The following is a 24,688-nucleotide window of genomic DNA, read 5'->3' as shown; positions in this document are numbered from 1 at the left end:
GGAAATAGGTTGTGTGGCCAATCAAGTCTGTACCAGTGTTTTCTCCCCACTCAGCCAGCCATATTCCACTCTTCTGGTTTTTTTTCCCTGTACTCTTCAAGCATCTCTTTCCTTTTGAAACTAACTTATGGGCCTTGCCTCAAATATGTCTTATTTAAGAGAATTCCATGGCACACTCAAAAGAACTAAAGTCTTGCATCTGTTCCAGTTATTGCTTGAATTTCGTGCATTTAAACATCTCAATTTTTTTCACTGAGGGGAAACTAATCCTGAATAGTGAGCGATGAGTGTAAATGTAGTAATGAAAAATAAGTTTGAGAAACCTATTTACTTGGGGAGTGAAGTAGAAGTTCAAAGACAGATCAGTGGCAGTTTAACTAAAGGTAAAGTCCCTATTGTCTTACAGATCTTGGGCTGGGCTTCTCTCTCATGAGAGAGTGAGAAACACAACTGGTGGTGGTTTATGCTGAGGGTCACCGCACTTCAAACGAAGGGAGAGGTTGAGAAGGAGTGTTGTTCATGCTAACCTCAGCAGGTACAAGAATCACACGCCAGCAATGCAGCCAACCGATCTAACCACTTCCCTCACAAGGTTATTTCATTGACAGAGTAAAGGTGGCAGGCAGGGATGATCAGAGATGGTTGAAAGCCATCACGTGGGATTTGGGCTACAGGAGGTTGCAGAGAGAGAATGGGTTGAAGCCATGCAGGAATCTGTTAACCCAGATTGTGAAGTAGAAGAGACGTAACAGAAGTGACAAAAAATGATAGACAAATAACAGGAGTATTCGTGCAAACAATAAAATTAGCTAAAATTCAAAAAGGAATAGGGTTGGAGGATTTGAGCTAAAGGGGGAGGCTGAACAGGCAAGGACTGTTTTCCCTGGAATGTTGGAGGTTGAGGGGTGACCTTATAGAGGTTTACAAAATCATGAGGGGCATGGATAGGATAAATAAACAAAGTCTTTTCCCTGGGGTCGGGGAGTCCAGAACTAGAGGGCATAGGTTTAGGGTGAGAGGGGAAAGATATAAAAGGAACCTAAGGGGCAACTTTTTCACACAGAGGGTGGTACGTGTATGGAATGAGCTGCCAAAGGATGTGGTGGAGGCTGGTACAATTGTAACATTTAAAAGGCATTTGGATGGGTATATGAATAGGAAGGGTTTAGAGGAACATGGGCCGGGTGCTGCCAGGTAGAACTAGATTGGGTTGGGATATCTGGTCAGCATGGACGGGTTGGACCGAAGGGTCCGTTTCCATGCTGTACATCTCTATGACTCTATGAATGTTGTTGCATGACTGCATGTTCATGAAATTTCCCCCTTCAGATTGTTTGTTTATTTATTTTCAATGTTAACACATGTACTAAGCTAATAATGAAAATAATTAGCTAAAGGGAGAGCCTATGCTACTATCTCAAGGTGTCACACATTGAGCAAAGCTGCCTCTTAGCAGTAGAATAAGGTATTACCCATAATCCTTTGTCATTGGCAATCACTCACTAATGAGTATGATTGTCCACCTCGGAAATTCAATATCAATGGTCATGTGTTCCTGGGTCCTTGTGTGTCTGATTAACCTGATTCTAGAGCTTCAATCCAACCACACATTTGGCAAATATTTCCAGGAGGTGGAATTGGTGCTTGGCCTTGGCATTATTGGCTTTTCTTTCTCTGCACTTCTAACTGCCACTGGGTGTTCTCAAAGAATTGTGTTCCTTCATAAAGGAGTTTCCTCCAGGTTGGTTTCTCCTGGATGTAGGTCTCCCATGCATTGACATTGATGTTGCATTTCTTGAGGGAAGCCTTTCAGGGAGTCATTGAAATGCTTTCTTTGTCCTTATCTTGTTCAAATGCTTTCCTTGAGTTGGATGAAGAAGGTTTGTTTTGGTAGTCAGAATTTGGGTATTCTAAGCAGTCTGGCCCAGCAGACTTGGTTTTGGATGTTCACACATCTGATGCTGGTGCCGGCAGCTGTTTCAAGGATAATAATGTTAGAACACTTGTCCTCTCATCTGATGCAGAGAATCTATCTCAAACAACATTGATATTTCTCAAAGATTTTGAGGTGGTATCTATAAGTGCTCCAAATTTCAGAGCTATATAAAAGAACCATACAGAAGAGTCAGTCCCACACACAAGGATTTTGGAATAAGCCCTGATGTCATAATATAGAATCCCTATAAGATCCCTACTGCATGGAAGCAGGGCAATTGGCCCATCGAGTCCACAACGACTCTCCAAAGACCATCCCGCTCTGTCCCTGAAACCTCACATTTCCCATGTTTAACCAGCCTCGTCTGCACATCACTGAACACTGAACACTGCACTGATTCCTGAACAATATAGCATGGCCAATTCACCTAATGTGCACATCCTTGGACTGTGAGAGGAAATGAGAGCACCCTGAGGAAACCCATGCTGACACGGAGAATGCTTTCATCGAAGCCTCTCATCATTAGACATTACAAATTGGATGCAATGTTGAATCTCCACATCGATGTCAGCCTTGGATTAGAAGTAGCTTCCCAGATAGGGGAAATGTTCTACATTTGGGAGGATCTCTCCATTTATGAACCGGAACATGACCTGGGACAGATTGGTATAGGATTTGAATCGTCTTGGGGTTAAATTGATATCAGTTTTTCAGTATGCTTCTGCAAAGTCATTAAGTGAGGTTTGAAGATTTTCTGCTAAGAAGCAAAGAAGATATTACTATCCACATACTGAAGTTCTACAAGTGAAGTCCTTTTTCATTTTGGATTTCAACCAGTTGAGATTGAAAAGTCTTCTGTCCACCCTGTAAACAATGTCTGCACCACTGGGAAGTTTGTTCTTAACAAGATGAAGAGTGATGACATATCCCTGCCATGACCTGAAGGATTCTGACATATTGTCATTGGTGAGGACTATTGCTGATACACCTTGTGGAGGAAACTGAGGATGTTGCTGAATTTCACTGGTCCACTGACCTTTAATGGGGCCTTCCATTGAACTTCCCAGTTGATTGAGTCAAATTTCTGTGGATTGCCACCTTAGTTGTGGTGGAAAAGCATGAATGATCTGATGATCCCTGAAGTGATGCCATTAGGAGTTCTCAACTCCTGGCAGGGCCATCCTGACAGTAAGGTCAGAAGGGATGAACCGAACAAAGTGCAATCCAAAACAAGTCCTCAACAGCAATCTAAGTAGAAGACAACATGTGATATCGATGTCTGTGAAAGTGGGCGAAGACTGCAGTACGAACAAGAAACCTAGCTGTTGAGATTTCCTTGCCACTGGAACTGGATCGTTTTTTCGTCAAGGACCGTTTGTCACTCATGTGCAACAGCATTCTTAGATTAAAAGATATCCCACACAAGGTACCTACCTAGAGGAATTCAATCTCCAGCCTGCCACACACATAACACAAGCCCTGCCGCAATTGACAAGAGGTGACGGAGACAGGATTGAGAAATCTGGAAATTCGTTCTGGTCGTGTTTGGCTGTCATTTCATTCTTGGAAGCTTTGGTTCATATACTGCTGAAACCATTAGCCCAATGTGGGTCAGCAGCAATCACTACAGGTCAAATCTCGTGATGGTACAGCCAGGGGAATAATACACATTTCAGGAGGTGACGTGGAGGTTCTGCAGATCACTGTTTCAGTTTCATGTTGGTTTCTCCCTCTATCAGCTCAGCTTTTGTCTCCATACTCATAAAAATTAAACATAAATAAATATCTGAGTGGATAAAAATGCATTAAATGAGTATCGAAGTACTTCAATGTCACTATGAAAATCTCTACATTGATTATGAGTAATGAATTATTTAGAAACATCCACAGAGATTTGAAAGGTTCTCTGTGAATCACAAACAGAACAGCACATGGCAACTTCCTTCGTTACTGATCAGCCATCTTTAGTATTCACTCTGCTCACAGTGTATGGCAAAGAGGCAAGAAACGGTGCCCTGAAAATAGTCTGGTCCACCTTCAACCTGGCTGGAAAGCCGCATCCCATGGGCTCACCTACCAGCAGTTTGAAAACCAAAGTAAATCTCATTGTCAGAGTACCATGTAATGGAAATGTACGTACTCTCATGGACAACGAGCAAAACAGTTGTATGGAACAAAGAACTTTCTCATGTTGCCCATGAATTCAGGCACTTCAACATTGATATCTCTTTATCCTCTTTTTAATTCTTGCTTACTCCATAGTTTTGCATGGCAAGATGATCTCCGTAATTAGGGACAGTCCACTGTATCGGTAGTGTATACAGGCAATTGAGCACAGCCTGACTGCAATCAAATGAAATGGGTTTATGTTTAGTTCCAAGATGTAGACTACCACCAGGGATGTGATTTAAAAAGTACCCTTTAAGTCTATTTGAGGCTGCAATGACATTCCATTTGTTTTATGGTACCAACACTGTAAAGGAAGCATCTATAAGTTTGTGATTCACAGAGAACCTTTCAAATCTCTGTGGATGTTTCTAAATAATTCATTACTCATAATCAATGTAGAGATTTTCATAGTGACATTGAAGTACTTCGATACTCATTTAATGCATTTTTATCCACTCAGATATTTATTTATGTTTAATTTTTATGAGTATGGAGACAAAAGCTGAGCTGATAGAGGGAGAAACCAACATGAAACTGAAACAGTGATCTGCAGAACCTCCACGTCACCTCCTGAAATGTGTATTATTCCCCTGGCTGTACCATCACGAGATTTGACCTGTAGTGATTGCTGCTGACCCACATTGGGCTAATGGTTTCAGCAGTATATGAACCAAAGCTTCCAAATCACTTCCCTACAGAATAATATATTTGGCTTATTGTCACTCTTTCCACTACCATTTCCTTCATATACATCCACATTGTGATTTCAGCTCAGTCTTGAGGTCAATGCAGTTCATTTTCCAGCCTCCCTCAGTTCTGAAGAAAAGACATTCAACTCAAAACATTAATTTTGTTTCTCTCCCAACATCTTAATCAACATGTATTCATGCAATTTGTTGGAAAATATAAAGGAATATGGTATAAAAACTACATATTTACAAAATGCTTTTCCCTCGTCTTGCAAATTCCTATATGATTTTTTATCACCACTCATGATGCAGACTAATCCCATGTTTTGTAATTTCAGTGTTTCATTTACCAGTCTGAATTTCCACCATTTGTTTGTCCTGAATAAACTGGTTGCAAGCCTTCAGCTAGCTCTAGAATTCCCTCCTGACCCTCTTCACATTTTGAGCTCCCTCTTCAACCTTAAGATGCTCATGAAAGCCTACCTCTATGGCCAAGCTTCTGATCACACATTTTAATATGTTTTGGTCTTAAATTTACTTCAGTATCGCTCTTGCCAAATGCCGTGGTATGTTTTAATACATTAAATGTGCGACATGAATGTAAGTTGATGTTGGAAAGCTTGAGAAAGAGATAATTAGAATCTTAGACTTTGAAGCTTGGGTATAGGAACACTCGCGTGGAGTTAGGATTATTCACTTTCGATACATGTAGATTTAAGAAACATGAGTGAGGTCTGTAAACTATGATGAGATTGAATCTAATAGGAACATAGGAACAAGCAGCAATGAAAAGTTATTGTCTGGCTGGTTCTGTTATCATGGGATTTCGTATTTATGATATAGACAATAGACAATAGGTGCAGGAGTAGGCCTTTCAACCCTTCGAGCCTGCACCCACATCTGGGTATTACACTTCTAAGTTTTAGCAGTTGTATTTCTCTCAGCGTTTATCCAACTTGTCTCTTACTTAATCTGATACAGTCACACCTACTCTCCCATATTCTCACACTTTCTTTACATTGTGCCCTGTTGCTGTGAGTCGTATTACAGTGTTTAAACATATTGTCTAATATTGTCGATCTTAAGTGATTCCATATGCTCATTTCTTCCCCAGTGTAAATGTTCCCACTTTTGCAGCCTGTCCTCATACTTAGAGCTTAATAACAGTTTACAGTGTTTTTCTTATAAGGTGGTGACCAACTTTGTACACTGAAACAATGATCTGCAGAAACTCCATGTCACCTCCTGAAATTTGTATTATTCTCCTGGTTGTACTACCACAAGATTTGACCTATAGTGATTGCTGCTGACACACATTGGGCTAATGGTTTTAGCAGTATATGAACCAATACTCCTAAATCATTTCCCAAGAATAATATATTTGGCTTATTGTCACTAATTCCACTATCATTTCTTTCACATACATCCACGTTGTAATTTCAGCTCAGTCCTGAGGTCAGTACAGTTCATTTTCCAGTCTGCCTCAGTCCTGAAGAAGAGACTTTCGACTCAAAGCATTTATACTTTGTTTCCCTTTCCACAGATTCTGCCAGACCTGCTGGGATTCTCCAGCACTCCCTGTTTTTATTTCCGATCTCCAGCTTCCATAGTTCTTTGCTTTTACTCAAGTCTGTCTAGTTCCTTTTGTATTTGATCTAATTCCTGTTGTTTTCATTTCCATCCAGTTTGGTGCTATCTACAAATGTAGAGAGCTTAGTTTCTATTTTGACTTACTAGTGTTACTGTTCACTTCGGTCATGTGCTAGAAATCAAGGCCTGCTATTCCCAGAATCGCCGCAAAAGATAATGGTTTGAAAAAGTACTCAGACTTAGCCAATTTACTTCTCAATCAGGTTGCCTAAAAACATGGGCCAGGTTTCTCTATTTAGCAAGAATTACTATTTATTACAAATAACTAGGTTCTAACTGCAGGTAAACAATTATGAACCATTAACATATAACTCTACTAGTTAAAACACTAACCCACTTATAGCTTCCTCTTTTACACACACGGACATATACACGCGCACGCACACACAAACAGGATAAAAAGACTCGTGTGCAGTGGGAAGTACTGAGAAAGCAATTCAGTGGTCCCTGTTCACTGGGCTAACTAAGATGGTCCTTTGGACTTATTCGCATGTGCTCCTGCATGATCCTCTTTGCCAGTATCTCACACTTGCTTACAGGACGTAAAGGGTGGATGTAACGTATCATACTTATAAAATCTCGGGTTTACTGGCTAAGAACCACAATTTACAACAAATACTGAGCAAAAAATAAAGTGATTTTCTTCAGACTTGAGGGTTTTTTTAAGGCAGATAACAGAGACAGTTCTTGCCCTTGCGAGACCTGATGTCTTCTCTCGATATCATTCACAGCCTCGAGCTGTTCAGCTTACTGGGAGCCAATAAAATGGTTGTTGGTGGGCAGAAGATCTTCGTCATTCATAATTGGCCACTAGTCCACAGACCAATCAGCTATTTGCCAGCCAATCTCCATTTGTATATAGTCCTTGGCTCCAGCTCATCTGCAGATTACTTCTAATACTGCTAAAGTCAGCACCTGTGTAAGCAGCACTTACAATGAGTGTCAGGTTACATGCTTTTAAAAGTGCAACCATCCTTGGTTTTCAAAACAGTAATTTTCCCTTTTCAGCCCACAATTAAAAATGCAGAACAATAAAAAGATACAATCTTTATAACAGTAATTTTTCTACATGCCCTGTACTTACCTCATTCAGTGCAGGTCCAGTTTCACATTTACCATTCTTTGCTTCCTTTGTTTCGGTTAATTTACAACTTGATTCAGTGCCTTGCCAATATGTAGACAGATTTCCTTAGCCATATTTCACCAGTGTCTTAGCTGGAATCTAAATAAGTATCATCTACTAATTTTCAACTGTCAACGACATTTGTTAAATCTTCAGAATCCTCAAAGACCTTCAAAGTGATTTAACTAACATGTTTTCTGTACTAGCTCTTTCTTATAATTTTGCATTTCTCCACTTGATTAATCATTTATTGCCTTGGGAATGCCACATAGCTTTTGTCATGTAATAAAAGTACAGTAGCCAGAGTTCCAGAGAACCGGAGGGTTGCTCTGTCTTTAACGAGAGATAACTGATAGTAGGTTTAACCTGAGGGTCACCACATCTCAATTGAGGGGTGAGTGACCTCAACTGGTATGGGAACTGAACACATGCTGTTGGTGTCATTCAGCATCACAAATTAGCCAACCGAGTTAATGGACTCCCAATTGTCCTGTATTAATTACATGTTAATTGCTGTGTGAGTCCCTGACTTATCTCTTTGGCAGGTTTGTATCACATGATCCTTTTTCTTAATTCAGAGGCACACCTCCCATCATGATAGATACTGCTGCAGCCTGTTGTGTTTCACTAATAGCATGTCCTTCCTTATGTACCTCTGACTGTAAGCCCCTGTGATCAAGGACCTTGGTTTTCTTTAGTACCTATGTCTTGTCCATCATATCAATTCAGTAAGTCATAGAGTCATAGAGAACAGAACAGGTCCTTCAGCCTAGCCCATCCATACCGACCAGATTTCCTAAACTCAACTAGTTCCATTTGCCTGTGTTTGGCCCATATCCCCTCTAAACCTTGCTTATGCATGTACCTGTCAGAGTGTCTTTTAAATGTTGTAATTGTGCCCACATCTACTGCTTCCTCTGGCAGCTCGTTCTATGTATGCACCACCCTCTGTGTGAAAAAGTTGCCCCTCAGGTCCCGTTTGAGTCTTTCCCCATCACTTTAAACCTATCCCTCTAGTTTTGTACTCCTTTGCCTTGGGGAAATTACCTTGACCTTATCTATGCCCCTCATGATTTATAAACCTCTGTTAGGTCACCCCTTAACTTCCAATGTTCCAGGAAACGGAGGACACAGCTTATCCAGTCTCTCTTTATAACTCAGACTTCCAGTTTCGGTAATATCCTTGTAAATTTGTTTTGCACCCTTTCCAGTTTAATAACATTCTTTCTATAGCAGGGTGACCAGAATTGTATGTAGTACTTCACATGTAGCCTTACCAATATCTTGTACAGCTGTAACATGGTGTCCCAACTCTTGGGCAAAAGTGAGGACTGCAGATGCTGGGGATCAGAATCTAGATTAGAGTGGTACTGGAAAAACACAACCAGTCAGGCAGCATCCGAGGAGCAGGAAAATCGACGTTTCGGGCAAAACTGAACTCCAAAACTCCCAAATCCTGTACTCAGTGCTCTGACCAATAAAGGCAAACATGGCAAATGCCTTCAACACATGTCTACCTGTGAATGCCACTTTCAAGAAGCTATGTACCAATACTCCTAGGTCTATCTGTTTGACAACGCTCTCCAGGGCCCTGCCATTAACTGTATGAGTTATGCCCTGGTTTGTCTTCCCAAAATGCCCACTGTGCCCTCAGGCAGCATATATTCTCAATTATGGCTCTAAACAAAATTCTCACCACCCTGTTTGGTGTGAAGATGATGTTGCTAAAAGAGAAAATATTAGATTTAATACAAGTAAATTACAGTGTCTATAATTCTTGACAGTTGTGTAGGAATTATTACACAGGAACAACAATTTACGTTTACACAAGTGCTTTATTGTAGCAAAATCTCCCGAAGCATATCACAGGAACTTTATCAAACAAGTATCTGCATGGATTTCCACTGGATGCTCCAATTTCCTTCCACAGTTCAAAGATGGGCCGATTCGGTGAATTGACCATGCTACAAAGCCCCGGAATATCCATGGATATGGCAAGCTAGGTGGATCAGCCATGGAAGGTGCATGGTTACAGGGATAGGATTGGGCTGGATGGGATGCTCTTAAGAAGGTCTGAACAGACTCAATGAGCTGAGTGGCCTCAATGTGCATTGTGGGGATCCTCTGATTCTATTCTATGAAGTTCAACATTCAGCCACTTAAGGACCTACTAGGGCCTTGTTTATAGAGGGTAAAATATGAAATTGCCTGGAGTATGTTGGAATAATCAAATCTAAATATAACAAAGGCACAAGAAAGGTTTTCAGCAGCTAATGAGCTGAGATGGGGCAGAGTTGGATACTGCTATAGAGTTGGAAATATATAGTCTTAGTAATGGCACAGATATGTTGTTGAAAGCTCATTTTAGTGTTAAATATGGAATTGTGGTTGCAAACGGACTGTTTCCAAAGAAAGAGATAGAGACAATGATAAGGTAATTTGTATCATGATCAACAACGAAGCTGTGATGATCCTGATACTTAAATTGTTATATAGATCAATTTTCTCATCCCACCAATGATGTTTTGGTTTAATCGTGAACCTTCTGATTTTTTTAAACCGATGACATCATTGAGTTGAACAGTTCATATGAAAGAAGGGCTGTGTCATTCAGAAGACATTTAAGATGCAGATTTGAATTTCACTTTTGTTTTAGCTCTGGCTTTTATTACTGGTCAAGTTCCGAATCTTCCGAATAATGTAAGAATGCTGTTTTATGGAGATGGTGTGATGGGATCACCTCAAAGTCAAAGAATGAGATTGTGCCAAGATCTTGCTTTTAGTAATTTCTGAGAGAAGGGAGAAAGTTAAATCATTAAAGCTGTATGTAATGGTGGATAACTGCTATTATTAACCTTATTCTGATTCAGTGAATATCTAATCAAGGAGGTTTAAGGATCACAGGCTTGTGCTGGGTGATATAACAGTGATTTAACTAAGATGTCAAAGAAATACAGGATGAGATCAGCTTGTGTATATTATATTGAAAGCAACAAATGCTGGAGATCACAGAGGGTCAGACAGCATCCACAGAGAGACAGCAAGCTAATGTTTTGAGTTTAGATGATTCTTCATTAGAGGTCTGATAAAGAATCAGCTAGACTATCAGACCTCTGATGAAGAATCATCTAAACTCAAAACCTTAGCTTGCTGTCACTCAGTGGATGCTGTCTGACCCTCTGTGATCTCCAGCTTTTGTTGTTTTCAGTTCAGATTCCAGCATCTGCAGTAATTTGCTCCTATTGTATTTTACATGATGGTTTTTACTTCCAAAAGCCTGTTACTATTTACTGTCCATATTCAGACAGAATTTGCAATGATAAAGGTAGGTAATTCTGATTCTGATCAAGTTGGAATCATCTTGGACTTTTTTTTATTCTTTGTTTATTATTAATTAATTAATGTAGGAAATATTTGGCTAAGAAATACATCAATCATATACCAAAAATAAATATAAAAGGATCCCTACGACCTGGAGTGAAGCTTAGGGAAGGTTTTGAAGGAAATATATCAATAAATGATGGATCAGTTTAAATAGAGCATCAGAAAGAACCATTTTTGCATGAAGGTTGGTGAGTCTTCAGAATAATTTGATGTTAAAAATACAAAACTTAGGATCTTCAAAATCCATTTGTGTTCTCAGTTTTAATGAATCAAGGGATAAAGCCACTGTGGATTATTAAAAGAAGCCACTTTTAGACCATGTAACCACTGACATTATAACACATGGAACAGATTTTGGACAGGCCAGTTATATTGGAAAAAATATAACTGGCCTGTTCAACATAAACTGTGTTCATTTCTGATGAGAATGGTATTTTCGTAAATGATGTCTGACCAGCATTGCAATGTAATTGCAGCCAATGGAAAACCAAATCAAAGTATTGCAGTTGTTACAAATCTGAAAATGGTAGAAATATTCAGCAGATTAGACTGTGTGAGTGTGTGCGCGTGCGTGTGTGCATTTCTCGCTCCCTCTCTCCAGAGTTAATGTAGTGACTTCCCATCTCCCTAAAATAGATTGGCAAGAAGTGGATTACTTTTACATTCATGTCCCAATAATTGTAGCAATTCACAGGCTTACAGCCCCAATTATTTACTATATATTTCAGTGATTTGGATATAGTGACCGAAACAAATGGTTGCTACATTTGCAGTTGATGCAAAGATAAGTAGAAGAGAAAGTTGTGAAAAGGATACAGGTGCCTCTGTGAAGGGATGTAGGCTTAGTGAGAGGGAAAAACTTGCCAGCTGGAATATAAAGGGGAAATATATAAACTTATCTACTTTTGCTGTAAGTAAAGCTGTTATATATTTATATTGACTGGTTTTTGATTGACAGTGTAGTCCAGGGTTATGGTGGCAGATGGGAAAATGGAATTGAGGCTACAATTGGATCAATCATCATCTTATTGAATGGTCGTGCAGGCTTGAGGAAAAAGATAACCCACTCCCACTCCTAATTCTTGTGTTCCTGGGTGTGTGAACCTTCCAAAGGTGTGCTGAGGTGGTAATATAATTTTGATCACCCACTTCAGGTCATTCCAAGAAGATATCTATCTCAAACTGGTCTATATGTCATAACAACACCCTTGTTTTTAAAAAATTAAAGCTTCAAAGATACTGCAGAACTGTTGCATTATGCAAGATGTGAAGTGAAGTTACTTTCAGTTTCTACCGGTAGGCTAATAGTAGATCTCTTTTTTTCTGAAGATATTTTATAATGCGGTGTGCATGTTATTCAGTTATTCTACATCATCCGTTCTGTACATCTCTATGACTCTATCATTTTACACAAAATCAGTTTGTTTGAGCTGATGGCTTCAACAAGAATTAAGTTTCACCCATGGTTAATATCTGATTCCAAACATAACACCAATTGAAATATAATAAAGTGAATTCAGAAAAAAATAATTTTAATCTACATGAGTATGATCTCAAGGTGCTAAATTTAAACATGGCAAAAATGTTGCAGTGATATGCCAAGATATCCATATTTTCTGTGCTTGAATCCTTGTAGCAGCTTTCAGATTGTTTCAATTCAGTTTTCTCATTGACTCATAGTAACCAGAAGCTTGTATTAGTAGAGTTGCTGTAAGATAATAAAATGTCCCAAAGCAGTTCACAGAAACGTTATCAAACAAGAAAGAAAAATTGGACTAATTAAGTGCTAGAAAAATATTTTTGCACTCCTCTTTCAATCACAATTATAGTTATGTTCTTTACCTTTGAATAGCTGTCCACCAAACATGCAGAAGCTCTTGTTACTTAATCGCTGGGCCTCCCATGAGAACTTTCGAACCACACACTGGATCCACTTCCTGAGTTTTGTGGCTTTAACTCTTCAAAAGTGCCCACATTGATTACTTCACAGTCCCTTAGACTTCCACTGTTCATCACGCAAACAACATTGCAGGGAGAGGCACTCCTGATTATTGTCTTCAGTGCATTTAATAAAATGACTTAGAATTCAGAAGGTGGTGATTTTGGAAAATCCATGAAATCTCTTAGTGCAAAATATTATATTCGCAAACTGTTTTGTATCATCTTGTCTTAAATTTACAAAAAGACTGAACAGACTAGATGTTTTTCCTGTTTGAGGAGTCTAGAATCAGGGGCCAGAGTGTCAGAATATGGGGAAGACCATTTCAGACTGAAACAAGGAAACATTTCTTCACTCAAAGGGTAGTGAACCCATGGAATTCCATACCACAGAAGATTTTGCAGGCTAATTCACCAAATAGATTGAAGAAAGGTTTTAAAGGCATTAAGAGGTATGGGGAAAAAAACAGGAATATGACACTTAGAGAATGAACCATGATCAGATTGAACGGTGGACCAGATCCAAATGCCCTACTCCTGCTTCTAGTTTCTATGTTTGTATATGTCAATACCTTTTCTTTTGCTCGTGATCATTATTTGCAAACAAGATTAGCAAAGATCAGTCAGTGCAAAAGAAAAACAGTGTCAGTAAGGAGCAGACAGACAAACCACTCATTATGGACATTAGCATCAGTCAGACATGGGGATGACAAATTTGGGTTTCATTTCTTTTGTTTTATTTAAGTTTTTACCAATGCAGCAAAAATTCAGCTGAAAAGGAAAAAATATAACCAATTTACCAGTTTTTTTTTTAGATTACATTACATTAGATTAGATTACATTACAGTGTGGAAACAGGCCCTTCGGCCCAACAAGTCCACACCGACCCACCGAAGCGAAACATCCCATACCCCTACATTTATCCCTTACCTAACACTACGGGCAATTTAGCATAGCCAATTCACCTGGCCCTGCACATCTTTGTGACTGTGGGAGGAAACCGGAGCACCCGGAGGAAACCCACGCAGACACAGGGAGAACGTGCAAACTCCACACAGTCAGTCGCCTGAGGTGGGAATTGAACCCGGGTCTCTGGCACTGTGAGGCAGCAGTGCTAACCACTGTGCCACCGTGCCGCCCACACAGTTGGATCAGTCTGCGTAGGTAGACTATGCTAACACCAACTGTCAAGACTTAAAACAAAACAGAAATTGCTGGGAAAGCTCAGCAGGTCTGGCAGCATCTGTGGAGAGAAATTAGTTAACATTTCAGGTTAACACTTAGGTTCAAACTGTTATATTAAACTAGAGTACATGAAACACAAACAATAAATACTGCAGATGCTGTAACTCAGAAACAAAAACAAAGTACTGGAATTAGCAGATCCATCAGCATCTGTAGAGAGCAGTTATATTTTGAGTGGAATATGCTTCCTTAATTCTGTAGGTTCATTGAGCTAAATTTGCAACAAAAAGTGAGGTTTGGTGAATTTTGAGAAAATATTCTGAGGTAGGTAGAGGATGGCTTAAAAGAATGGACCACAGGTGGAAGGTGCAATTTCATGTTTGAGGAGGAAAGCAAAATTGACCTTATGCTGAATGGCAAGATATTGAAGGGTGTGGGTATGCACAGCTACTCAGTAGTTCAAATACATTGATTCACCGAAGCTATCATTACAGAAAAGTAAAATGATTAAAGATGTTTGGATTTCACAAATAGGGCCATACATTTTCAGGATAGAGAAGACCTAACAATTTTGTAAAATAATAGGCTGTGATTTATTTTTACAATTAGATATAATGTCTATTAGTATATTATAGAATTAGATACTTCCATTGGAACAAATGACATCTCGTGTTTGACACTGACCAGAAAAAAAACCAGAAACATTATAAAGAAGTATACAATACTCTTGGCTATATGCAAACTTTTCAAACCCTGACACAAACATACAAAGCGTTATTCTGTAAACAGTTTGTAATTCTTATAAAACAGAATCATAGTCCATGACGATTGTTGTTGAATATGTTGGTGTGGTGGTTGTAATCAGATTGCTGTAAACCAGAAGATAGTTCATTTGCACATTACCATTCAATTACTGGTTATTTATTGTACAGCAAGCTACATGTATAAACCATTAGCATAATATAATAATTAGTCTGCTTAATGTCACAATACAAAGAGATGGTTACAAAATGGTAATGTCACTAGTAATGAGCCCAGCTCAGGGACAGCGGCTGGAATTTAAATTCAGTTAACTGGAAAGAAAATTTGGAGTTGATCGTTAGTTTTTGTAATGCTGGCCACAAAAATATCAGGAGCGGCCCTAAAATCATTTCTGGTTCACAATGTTATCCTTATCTGATCTGGCCAAGAAGCAATGTGGTTGGTTCTCAACTACCCCTGAATGGGCTAAAAAGGACACTGGGTTCAAGGAATTACAAATAATCGTTACATTTACTGCATCTGCAACCAAAATGAACCAATCTCTTGCCCATTTTGACTAGTGTACTAATCGGTTTGTCATTGTTTAGCTGATACACTCCAAACAAATGGCACAGTTCATTGTACTAATAATTGAATTTGAAAGTGGATGTGCAGTCATTATGTACCAATGACCAAGTCAAAGACCATGGTATTCCAAACTCCAGAACAAGTCACTTAGTCAAGCATTTCATTGGATGTTTACGGAGATCGAATTTAAGTTTTGCCTTTTGAGCAAAAACCAACACCTTCTAAAAGATGCTTGGCACGTTCGCAATTCAACCAATAAACAAAGAAACCTCCTTGGGGACATGACCAGCCTCCACATTACCAGCTCAATATCAAAGGGAAGCTGTGGCATAGTAATCACCCAGATAATGTTCTGGGGACATGGTTTCAAGTCCTTCCACAGCACAAGGTGAAATTGAATTCAATTAAAAAATCTGGAATTAGTGATAGCCGTGTATCCACAGTAGATTGTTGTAAATACTCATCTGGTTCACTAATGTCCTTTAGGGAAAGCAATCTATCATTCTTGCATGGTCTGATCTGACTCTTAATTGCCTGCTGAAATGACCAAATAAACCATTCAATAAGGGCAGTTACGTATGGGCAGTAAATGCTGGCTCAGTGAGCAGTGCCCATATCCCAGGGAATTTTTAAAATCAGAGCTGATGATTATAGAGCTTTTCAATAGAGGAAGTCCCTATTGTCCTTGATTTTGAACTTAAATGGTGCAAGCCACAAATTCTGTCCCCTGAACTACTGAGTGGGTATCAGTTGTAGAGGCTGCTTTATCTTCCTTTCACTCGACACAATCAGGATGCACCTGAAAACTTGGTGAATTTTAAGCTGATTGTATTTCAAATGGTTACTTATTTCCATTACCAAAATTTAAATTTGATCCAAACTCTCACATTTGTAAACAATGTGGATGAATCATCGTGTGCTGAATTGATGCTATCCAAAAAAAACTAAGACCCATTAAAGTTCTTGCTTTGTAAAGTGGGCTTGTTTCCACTCACAGAAGGAACTACGTGTGACCTCAAACCAAGATAGCTAAGGGTGTCACATCACTTAAAATTGAGTTCATAGTAGTTCAAGATATACATTTTAATTTTTACAGAAGCAGAATTTAACATTATGCTGTAATTAGTGCCACAATGCATTTTTTGAAAATTGTTTAATGTCTTGACTGCATTAATGTTAAACAGATGGCCTTTTAATGTTGGATAAAATTCCACTTTGTAATTTTGTTTTTTTTTCTTTTCAGACCTGATGACTACAGAATGAAATGAATACATTCCCAAACCAGGACAAAGATAATCCAGAGTTATTTATTTTACACAGTGCTGATTTGCATAATTAAAAGCTGCTTTATTCTTCTGGCCTATCGCTGACATTGATCTTATTTGTTGAATTTTTGTAGGAAAATTATTTGTTTCAAAACTGCAATTGCTAAAGTTTTGTTTGATAACAGAATCAAGGGATATGGAGGAAAGGCATGTAAATACGTTGCAAACTCAAGACAGGCTAATGGTGAATTCTTGGAGTCATAGTATTACTTGAAGTTTTGTTCATTTCTTTGTATGTGTGTATCTTTGGCAAGACCAGCATTTGGCACCCATTTCTAATTTCCCTAGAATAGCTATGAGACAACCACACTGCTGTGGATTTCAAGTCATATGTGGTGCTTAAATCGTATTTGAGTAAGGACAGCACTGAAGCGTGCCATTCAGTCCAACTCTTATGTGTGGACTATAACCATCAGCCAACATTTCCCAACTCTCTTCATGACAATCTATTAGCACGCTTTCATTCTTTTCTCTCTCGTATCTCATTTCCCCTATTTGTGTTGTTGATCTCAAATACTCATTATACTAGCAACTCCAATATGCTCACCACTCTCTGGGTAAAGAAGTTTCTCTTGAACATTCACTTGTGTTTATTCATGATAATCTTATATTTAGGTGAGATAAATGGAGAGAATATTCTAGACTAATTTGTGGTCTAATTGAATGTTTTACCATGGTTCCTATAGATGTTAAAGCTCCCTTGCAAAAACATGTTTACCACGCTTACTACACCACAGCAGACATCACAATACCTCAGTGAGCTTACCACATTGTGATGTATTTTGTATTTGGAACCCATGCCCACAAGAAGCTTAGTTATGATCAATCTTGTAGGACTGGTGAACGAAGAGACAGAAAAGGAACTTCCATGGCATCTATCTGGACTGCCTTTGAATCCAATCACCACTAAGCCATGAGACCTCCTTTATATATTAGTTTATACATTGTAACTGTATCCACTTAAAGGAAACATTTTTTAAAAAACTGAACCTGATGGTTGCTTGATGATAGAAATGCTTGAAAAAGTCATGCTGTCACATGAAAAGGCAAGTCAAAGCCCTCCAAAAGATTCCTGTAATCTTGGTTCAACAATTGGTGATTCATTTTGTGGTTTGAATTACTGCATGCCAACCACAGATGCAGATGACTGCCGCCTGGGAGAGACCTTAGGAGAGAGTTGTGGTGTGAAATTTCACCAGTGGTATGCAATGTAAATTTTAGGTTCATGCCAAATCCTGAGGTTTGCAGCTTCAACAGTTTCTGGCATCAACACTGAGATCTATCGTAACTAATACCGATTGTTAATGAACTGAGAGGATGGGCTTCAGAACGTTTTGATTAATTTGACAAGAGTCTGGCATTCTCACTCAGTTCACAAGACTGCGCGGCTGTGACCAAAGATAACACATGGGGATACACCTTAATCTGACAATCAGACCTACAGTTTTTTTTAATAGTCAGCACAGGCTTTTTACAGTTCTTCACAGTTACTTTGTGTTTCAGCCGTGGTACAGTGGGTAGCTCTCCAGCCTCAGAAACTGAAAGTTGCCACCTACCCTAGTTTCACTTCAGAAACACAAGACTCCAGGCTAGCACGTCTGGTGCAATACTGAAGGGGTGTAGCATTTGTGCAGGTGCAGCTGTTTTAGGATTAGATATTAAATCAAGACTGAAAAAGAGCAGTAGTGTTGGTGAAACTGAGACCAGAGGGCATAATGTCAGAACAAGGGATTGCATGTTTAAGACCGAGATGAGGAGGAATTCTTCTCTTGGAGGGTCGCGAATCTGTAGAGTGTCAAGGCTGGATCATTAAAAAATCTATCTTGAATATATTTAATCAGTAATGAAATCAAAGGAAAAGACAGGAAAGTGAAGTTGAAGATTATCAGATCTCATTGAAGTTGGGGCAGACTTGATGGGCTGAATGGACTACATCTGCTCCTTTGTTATGTGGTCTTACTGTCTACTGAGTCAAATGATGTGGATTTATTCCATAGACACTGGCTAAAAGTATGAAACATATGTTTTAAATCATTTTCCTTTTCAAAACTATAAACTCTATCCAGAATTTTCCAATCGTTTGAAAAATTTGCTATGTTAGCAATCATTATTCAGCTGTGGCAGGGCATTAACTGTCCGTTATTTGGTAGATTCCTCTTCCATGTTTAGATGGCTGGTCGTGCAAGCTTATTATATTGCAATGAGAAGAACTGGGCATCAAGGACCAGAATGACCAGGGGAAGCAAATGTGGATCTTCTCAACCATTCAAATTGAAGGATTGTGAAAGTAATACTCAGTGTGAATTAAAGTTAATGGATTCATGGTCAAATCAAGTCCTGGAAGAGAAATAGAGAAGGGAAATAAAGATTGGAGTAATTGTGAGAAAAAGGTAGACAAACAAATAAGTTTTTTTTTCTAATTTACCTTTGTAGAAAATCTCAAACAAAACCTGAAGAAAAGATTCCACACTTGTAATAATTAATTTTCAACATTACAGAGGTTGACAGATAATGATAAATACAGCATCTTTAAAAGTGGATTGAAATGGACAACATTTCACTTTCTGAGGCAAGTTTAGGTCATGTCCATCATGTCAAATAATATAATTTTACACCATTCAATACATGTCAGTTGTGAGACAGATATACCGATGCTGTTTTTGTGACACTAACAGCAGGGTAGCATAACAGACGGCAATGTGTCCCTAGTTAAAAGATGCATTTATGCATAAACAACAGCAAGTTACATTAGCTTAACCAAAATGTGCTTTATCAAGACAACCAGAAAGAAATTATCACACTTTGTTTTAATTTTCCTATATTGTAACGTTGTAAAGAAAGAAGACTCGCTTTCTTTTGATTTTTTTTTCCCTCTTTAGAGCCCATTAGGGCCCAATCTTTGCTATTTTTGTCCCCAAATCACCCACTGTTTATAGTGAGACAGATAAAAGGACACCATTGTGAATAAACTTTATAATATATTTTTTCCAATGACTTGTAGTTAATTGGGGCCTTTCACTGACAGCAACCATCCCAAAGTGCTTTACAGCCATTAAATACTTTCGAGGTGTAATCCCTGTCGTAGTTGGGAAACATAGTAGCCGATTTACACAGCAAACTCCCACAAGCAGCAATGTATTGGTCACCAGACATTTTTCATTTTGTGAATGAACTTTATTTGATAATTACAATACTTCGATAATTTCTCAAGCTGTTTTATATTTTGAGCTTGATAGTTTCAATTGAGTGGAATGGCGAACTGATGATTTCAAATTTCTTTTTAAGCCTAATTGCCCTTCTGGCCAATTTCACTTGTGTAGAAGGGCTTTCTCCTCTGCATTGGGTAACCACATAAAAAATGATGTGTTTACAGTCTTGGCAGTCCAGAACATGCAGGAAAGCAAAACTGCACAGAGCTCTATTTGCTTCTCCACGAGTACATGAGTCATGATGTCATCAGTTGCGAGGGTAGTGAAGTCTGTATCCCAGGCCATATTGCTTGAGGCTGCTGTGTATTGTGCTGATGAATCTTAAGAGTGTAACTGAGAAGAAAATCTAAAAATACATCAGCCTAATATTTTAATTTATTTCTACCTTTGGAAATTACCAATTTTCCTCAAAGATTTAATTTTCTCAAACTTTACAAAACAACCTACATAAACAGCACCTTTTAATGCAATGAATTGTCTGAAGGTGCTCATAGGTGCATTATGAAACAAATGCTGATACACTGAGGAGAAATTAGGTCAGATGACCAAAAGCATGGTTAAAGAACTAGGTTTTAAGGAGTGTCATAAAATAGAAGAGCCGAGAGGGAGAGGTGCAGGGAGCTTGAGGCCTCGGCAACTGAAGGCACGGACAGTGTGGCAGAGTAATTAAAATTGGAGATGCCAGACCTGGAGGAGCTCAGATTTTCTAGAGGGGTGAGAGGCCGGAGGAGATTACATAAATATGGAGGAGTATGTCTGGAGGGATTTGAAACTTAAGGATGAGAATTTTAAAATCAAAAGATTGCTCGGACTAAAGCCTATAAGGTCAGCAAGTACAAGGATGACAGTTGAACAATACACTGTGATTTAAGACACAGGAAGGAAAAGCACAGCAAGTCAGGCAGCATCTGAGGAGTAGCAGAATCGATGTTGTGGGCGTAAGCCCTTCATCGAGAATGAGGCTTTTCTATGAGGAAGGAGATGTGGCTGTGGTAGCGAGTCTGCTTCAGGACGTGGCTGAAAACCTTCAGCGCAGAGGAGATGACTTGAGGGGTGCATTGAGAGAGAGGCTCACAAAGATCCTTGTACAGAGGGGAGGAGAACTTCTTCAAGGTAGGCATCCCTGGAAGAGGCTTTGCAGTAAGGTTAAAATCAATTAGGAGAAAAGTGAGGTCTGCAGATGCTGGAGATCAGAGTCAAGAGTGTGGTGTTAGAAAAGCACAGCACATCAGGCAGCATCTGAGAAGGAGAATCAACGTTTCAGACCTCATTCCTGATGAAGGGCTTATACCCAAAATGTTGATTTTCCTGCTCCGCGGATGCTGCCTGACCTGCTGTGCTTTTTCAGCACCACATTCGAGACTCTGACCTCCAGCATCTGCAGTCCTTACTTTCTCCTTAAGACACAGGCAGCAGAGGTTTGGATAACCACAATTTAACAGAATGGAGTATGCCAGCATTGTCAAATATGAAAGTATTGAAGGCATGAATGAAGGTTTCAGCAGATGAGCTGAAACTGGTGAACTTGGACAAGATAGAAATAGGCAGTCTTAATGATGGCATGAATCAAGCTCATCTCAGGCAGAATGTGACACCAAGGTTGCAAACAGAATGGTCTCTTGTTAGGGAAATGAACAGAGTCGGTAGATTGAGTGCGCAGAAAATCAACCTCTTTTAAAAACCAGTTATCATTGTTATTACCAATTTACAAATTGTACTTCCGATTCTGCCCTTAAGCAGGGAATAGTTTTACGCTTTCCATTGAAGAAAATAGCTGAATGAAAAAGTCTGAATCAATTTAAATGAACTACAAAAGAACCTATTTTAAAACATGAAAATGTTTCTTCACCAAATTCTATGCTGTATATACCTATAGTTCTGAGATCTGGAAGATGCATTAGAATGCTTCTAGCAATCAGCTCAATTCCTTTTACCAATGTTTCGATTTGGCACCAATTACTACTGGCACTTGTAAAGTTTAATTTGCAAATTTCAACACTGCAGTGTATTTTGTGCTCAAGAACTTTGATCATTAAACTAAATGTTTGAATTTTGCAATCCACATTACTCAGTAATGAATGGTATGAAAGACATTAATATTATCATGTCTAGTCTGAAAACCTACTCATTATGTCAGCTTTAGGAATTTAAAAATGTTTTAATGCAGTTAGTCAACTCTTGACTTTTAATTTGGCACAGAAGTTTGCCTGAAAAGGTCCAGCGTATTCAATGCTAGCTTTGTTCACGGTCGGACAATGGTTGCATTTGCTCAGTTTCCTTACATGAGCAAAATAATAAATTGAACTTATTGTCATAATAAAATAATCAATCTATGAGACATTTCCAGTTCACAGTCTGCCAAGGTTCCAAACTAAGATTAATATGAAGTCATTTGTTCAGAATTAGAGACCAGCATTGCATTGCTTTTATCATTTCATGTTACCAAGATATTTTTGTCACTCCCGAGATCTCAGCAGAGCAAGTCAAATTGACACGTCTGAACTTAAACTTTTCGGCTTTTAGGGGGTTGATTAGCAGGTGACAGAGAAAAGGTTGAAAGTGAACTTGTCTCACCAATAAACTACAATGACAATGGATTGTTTGAATTTTCTTCACCGTTTTCAAGTGATTGTGATAGCAGCTGTCATCCACAGCTTTTCCCATTTTATTTAAATGTTGGACATTGGAACCCTGTCTCTGATTGACACATTAATGTTCCAGCTGTAAGATTCCTGCAGAAGATAGATTTATCTGATGCCTATTCCATGGTTGTTGGGAGTGAACATGACCAGATGTGCACATCATTTGAAAATGACATTTAGAAAGTCTTTGCTGGCCAAGGCATGTCCATTTTGGAGCTGAAACATAGAAAGTTATTTGGTTTGAAATGTGATTCTGGTGGTTTTTAGTTTGATAAATAAATCCAACCAGACATGTCTACACTGTAACCTATCCAACCACACTGCACATAGGGATACAATCTGTAATCAGCAAAGTAAACCCAGAAAAACACAACTTGTGACCTACATTTAAACGATACATGCAAGGATTCCCATGGTATTTAAGAATTAGTAATGCAATACTAGGATTCATTGGTATCCTAATCCAAAAGTTATTCTTCAACTAGAATTTGGAAGCAACATCTTTTGGATATGCCATTAAATCAATACCCTCAAGTAGACTTTATTGATGAATATTAGCAATAGGTCATTCAGTAAACTCATGGCTGATCTGAATGAGGCTTTTTTTGCCTACCTGATGACCCAGACTCCAATATTCTGGTGTAGAAAATTCCAAAGTTTAACGTAGAGAAAAAAAGTACTCCACTTTGAGTGAGATGCCCAAATTTTAAACAGTGCTCTTAATTCTAAGAGTCAACATTCTCTCAACCTCTACTGTGTCAAATCCACTCAGAATCATAGGTTTCAATAAATTCTCTTTTCATCTTTTACACTCCAGTGAGAATAGGTCTAATCTGCTCAATCTGTTGACAACAGACAAACCTTCATCTTAGGAATCAGTCAAATGAACATTCTCTGAACTGTTCCAATATAATTGTATCCTTCTTTAAGATGACCAAAACTGTACACAGTGGAATACGCCAGATACAGTCTCATTACAATCCTGACTACCTATGGCAGATTGTTCTTACTTTAATTTCTCAGTGCAATAAAGGCCATATTTGCCATCCTAATCACTTGCTGTACCTGCATGCCAACTTATGATTTACTTTCACTTAGACACTCAGATCCCATTTTAGCACAGATTTATGCAGACTTCCTCCATTTAAATAATATTCTGCTTGTTTCTCTGTCAACATGGACAGTCTCCAATTTTCCCCACATCATACACTATGTAGTTTGTTTTTTTCCCACTCACTTAACCTACCTTTGCAACCTCTATGTTTTATATTCATAACTATTCATCCTACAGTATTGCTTCAAACAAGAGCATTCTCTCTAATGTCCTGGCCAGTATTTACCTCTACATGACCATCCTAAAAAGAGATTATCTGTTCATTATCACAATTCTGTTTGTGGGGCCTTGCTGTTTTATAAGCCCCCTTTCCTTCTGATTATAGCTGCACTTCTCAAAAATCATCCCCATATTTAAATATTAATTGATTGAGTAGTATTTTAAGGATGAATTCCAAACTTTTAATTGTAAGAAGCTCAGCTGTCTCTTCAAATCACAATATAACTTTTTATTTTGATGAATATTTAATCTACAAGGGATATTTCTGTCATGTTTGACTTTATTTTTTGAAACAGGAAAATCAAGCTAAATCTTGTTCACATGTAGATTGTGAATTACAGATGTGATCAGGGATGGGATGGGGTCAAGAGGACAAATCTTTAGCATGTTAGACACAAGTTCTAGGGGCATATCCAGCAATACTAAGATGCCAATCAAAGCATGACCCTAACCTAGGACAGAAGCACTTCAAAATTACTACACAGGAATATGGCCAACTGGTCAGTGCTTTGCCTCACCTCATTAGCCTATCCTCATTCTATTTTCCTGCATATGCTTCTCTAGCTTCCAGTGAAAGCACCTCAACTATTTGCCTCAATCACTCCCCATGACAATTTCTCCATCCTCTATGTAAAGATGTTTCTTCTGAGTTACCAGTTTGATTTCTTGGTAACCAACTTAACATTGAACTGCTGTCTACTCTAGTTTTTCAATGTTTTAAACACCTCTATTAGGGCACCTCTCTGCATTATTTTTTCAAGATACCAACCTTATGT

The 24,688-nt window shown here is 38.6% G+C and overlaps 1 protein-coding gene across 2 annotated transcripts in view; it reads left to right on the top strand.

Moving 5' to 3' along the window:
* mrpl13 (mitochondrial ribosomal protein L13) overlaps positions 1 to 16,761 on the top strand; it is a 94,502-nt gene extending 77,741 nt beyond the window's left edge. For both annotated transcript variants that reach the window (XM_087986197.1, XM_087986198.1), the window contains exon 7: positions 16,647 to 16,761. In XM_087986197.1, the coding sequence (XP_087842323.1) occupies positions 16,647 to 16,671 (25 nt within the window). In that variant the 3' untranslated portion in view covers positions 16,672 to 16,761. The remainder of the gene's footprint in view (positions 1 to 16,646) is intronic.
* The last annotated feature ends 7,927 nt before the right edge of the window (positions 16,762 to 24,688 follow it).

This window comes from Chiloscyllium plagiosum, unplaced genomic scaffold (genome assembly GCF_037043375.1).
Source record: "Chiloscyllium plagiosum isolate Xiang-an unplaced genomic scaffold, Cpla_swu_hap1 HiC_scaffold_4, whole genome shotgun sequence".
Classification (NCBI taxonomy): Eukaryota; Metazoa; Chordata; class Chondrichthyes; order Orectolobiformes; family Hemiscylliidae; genus Chiloscyllium; species Chiloscyllium plagiosum.
Note: the sequence above shows the minus strand (reverse complement) of the source record. Positions and strands in the feature narration are given on the sequence as shown.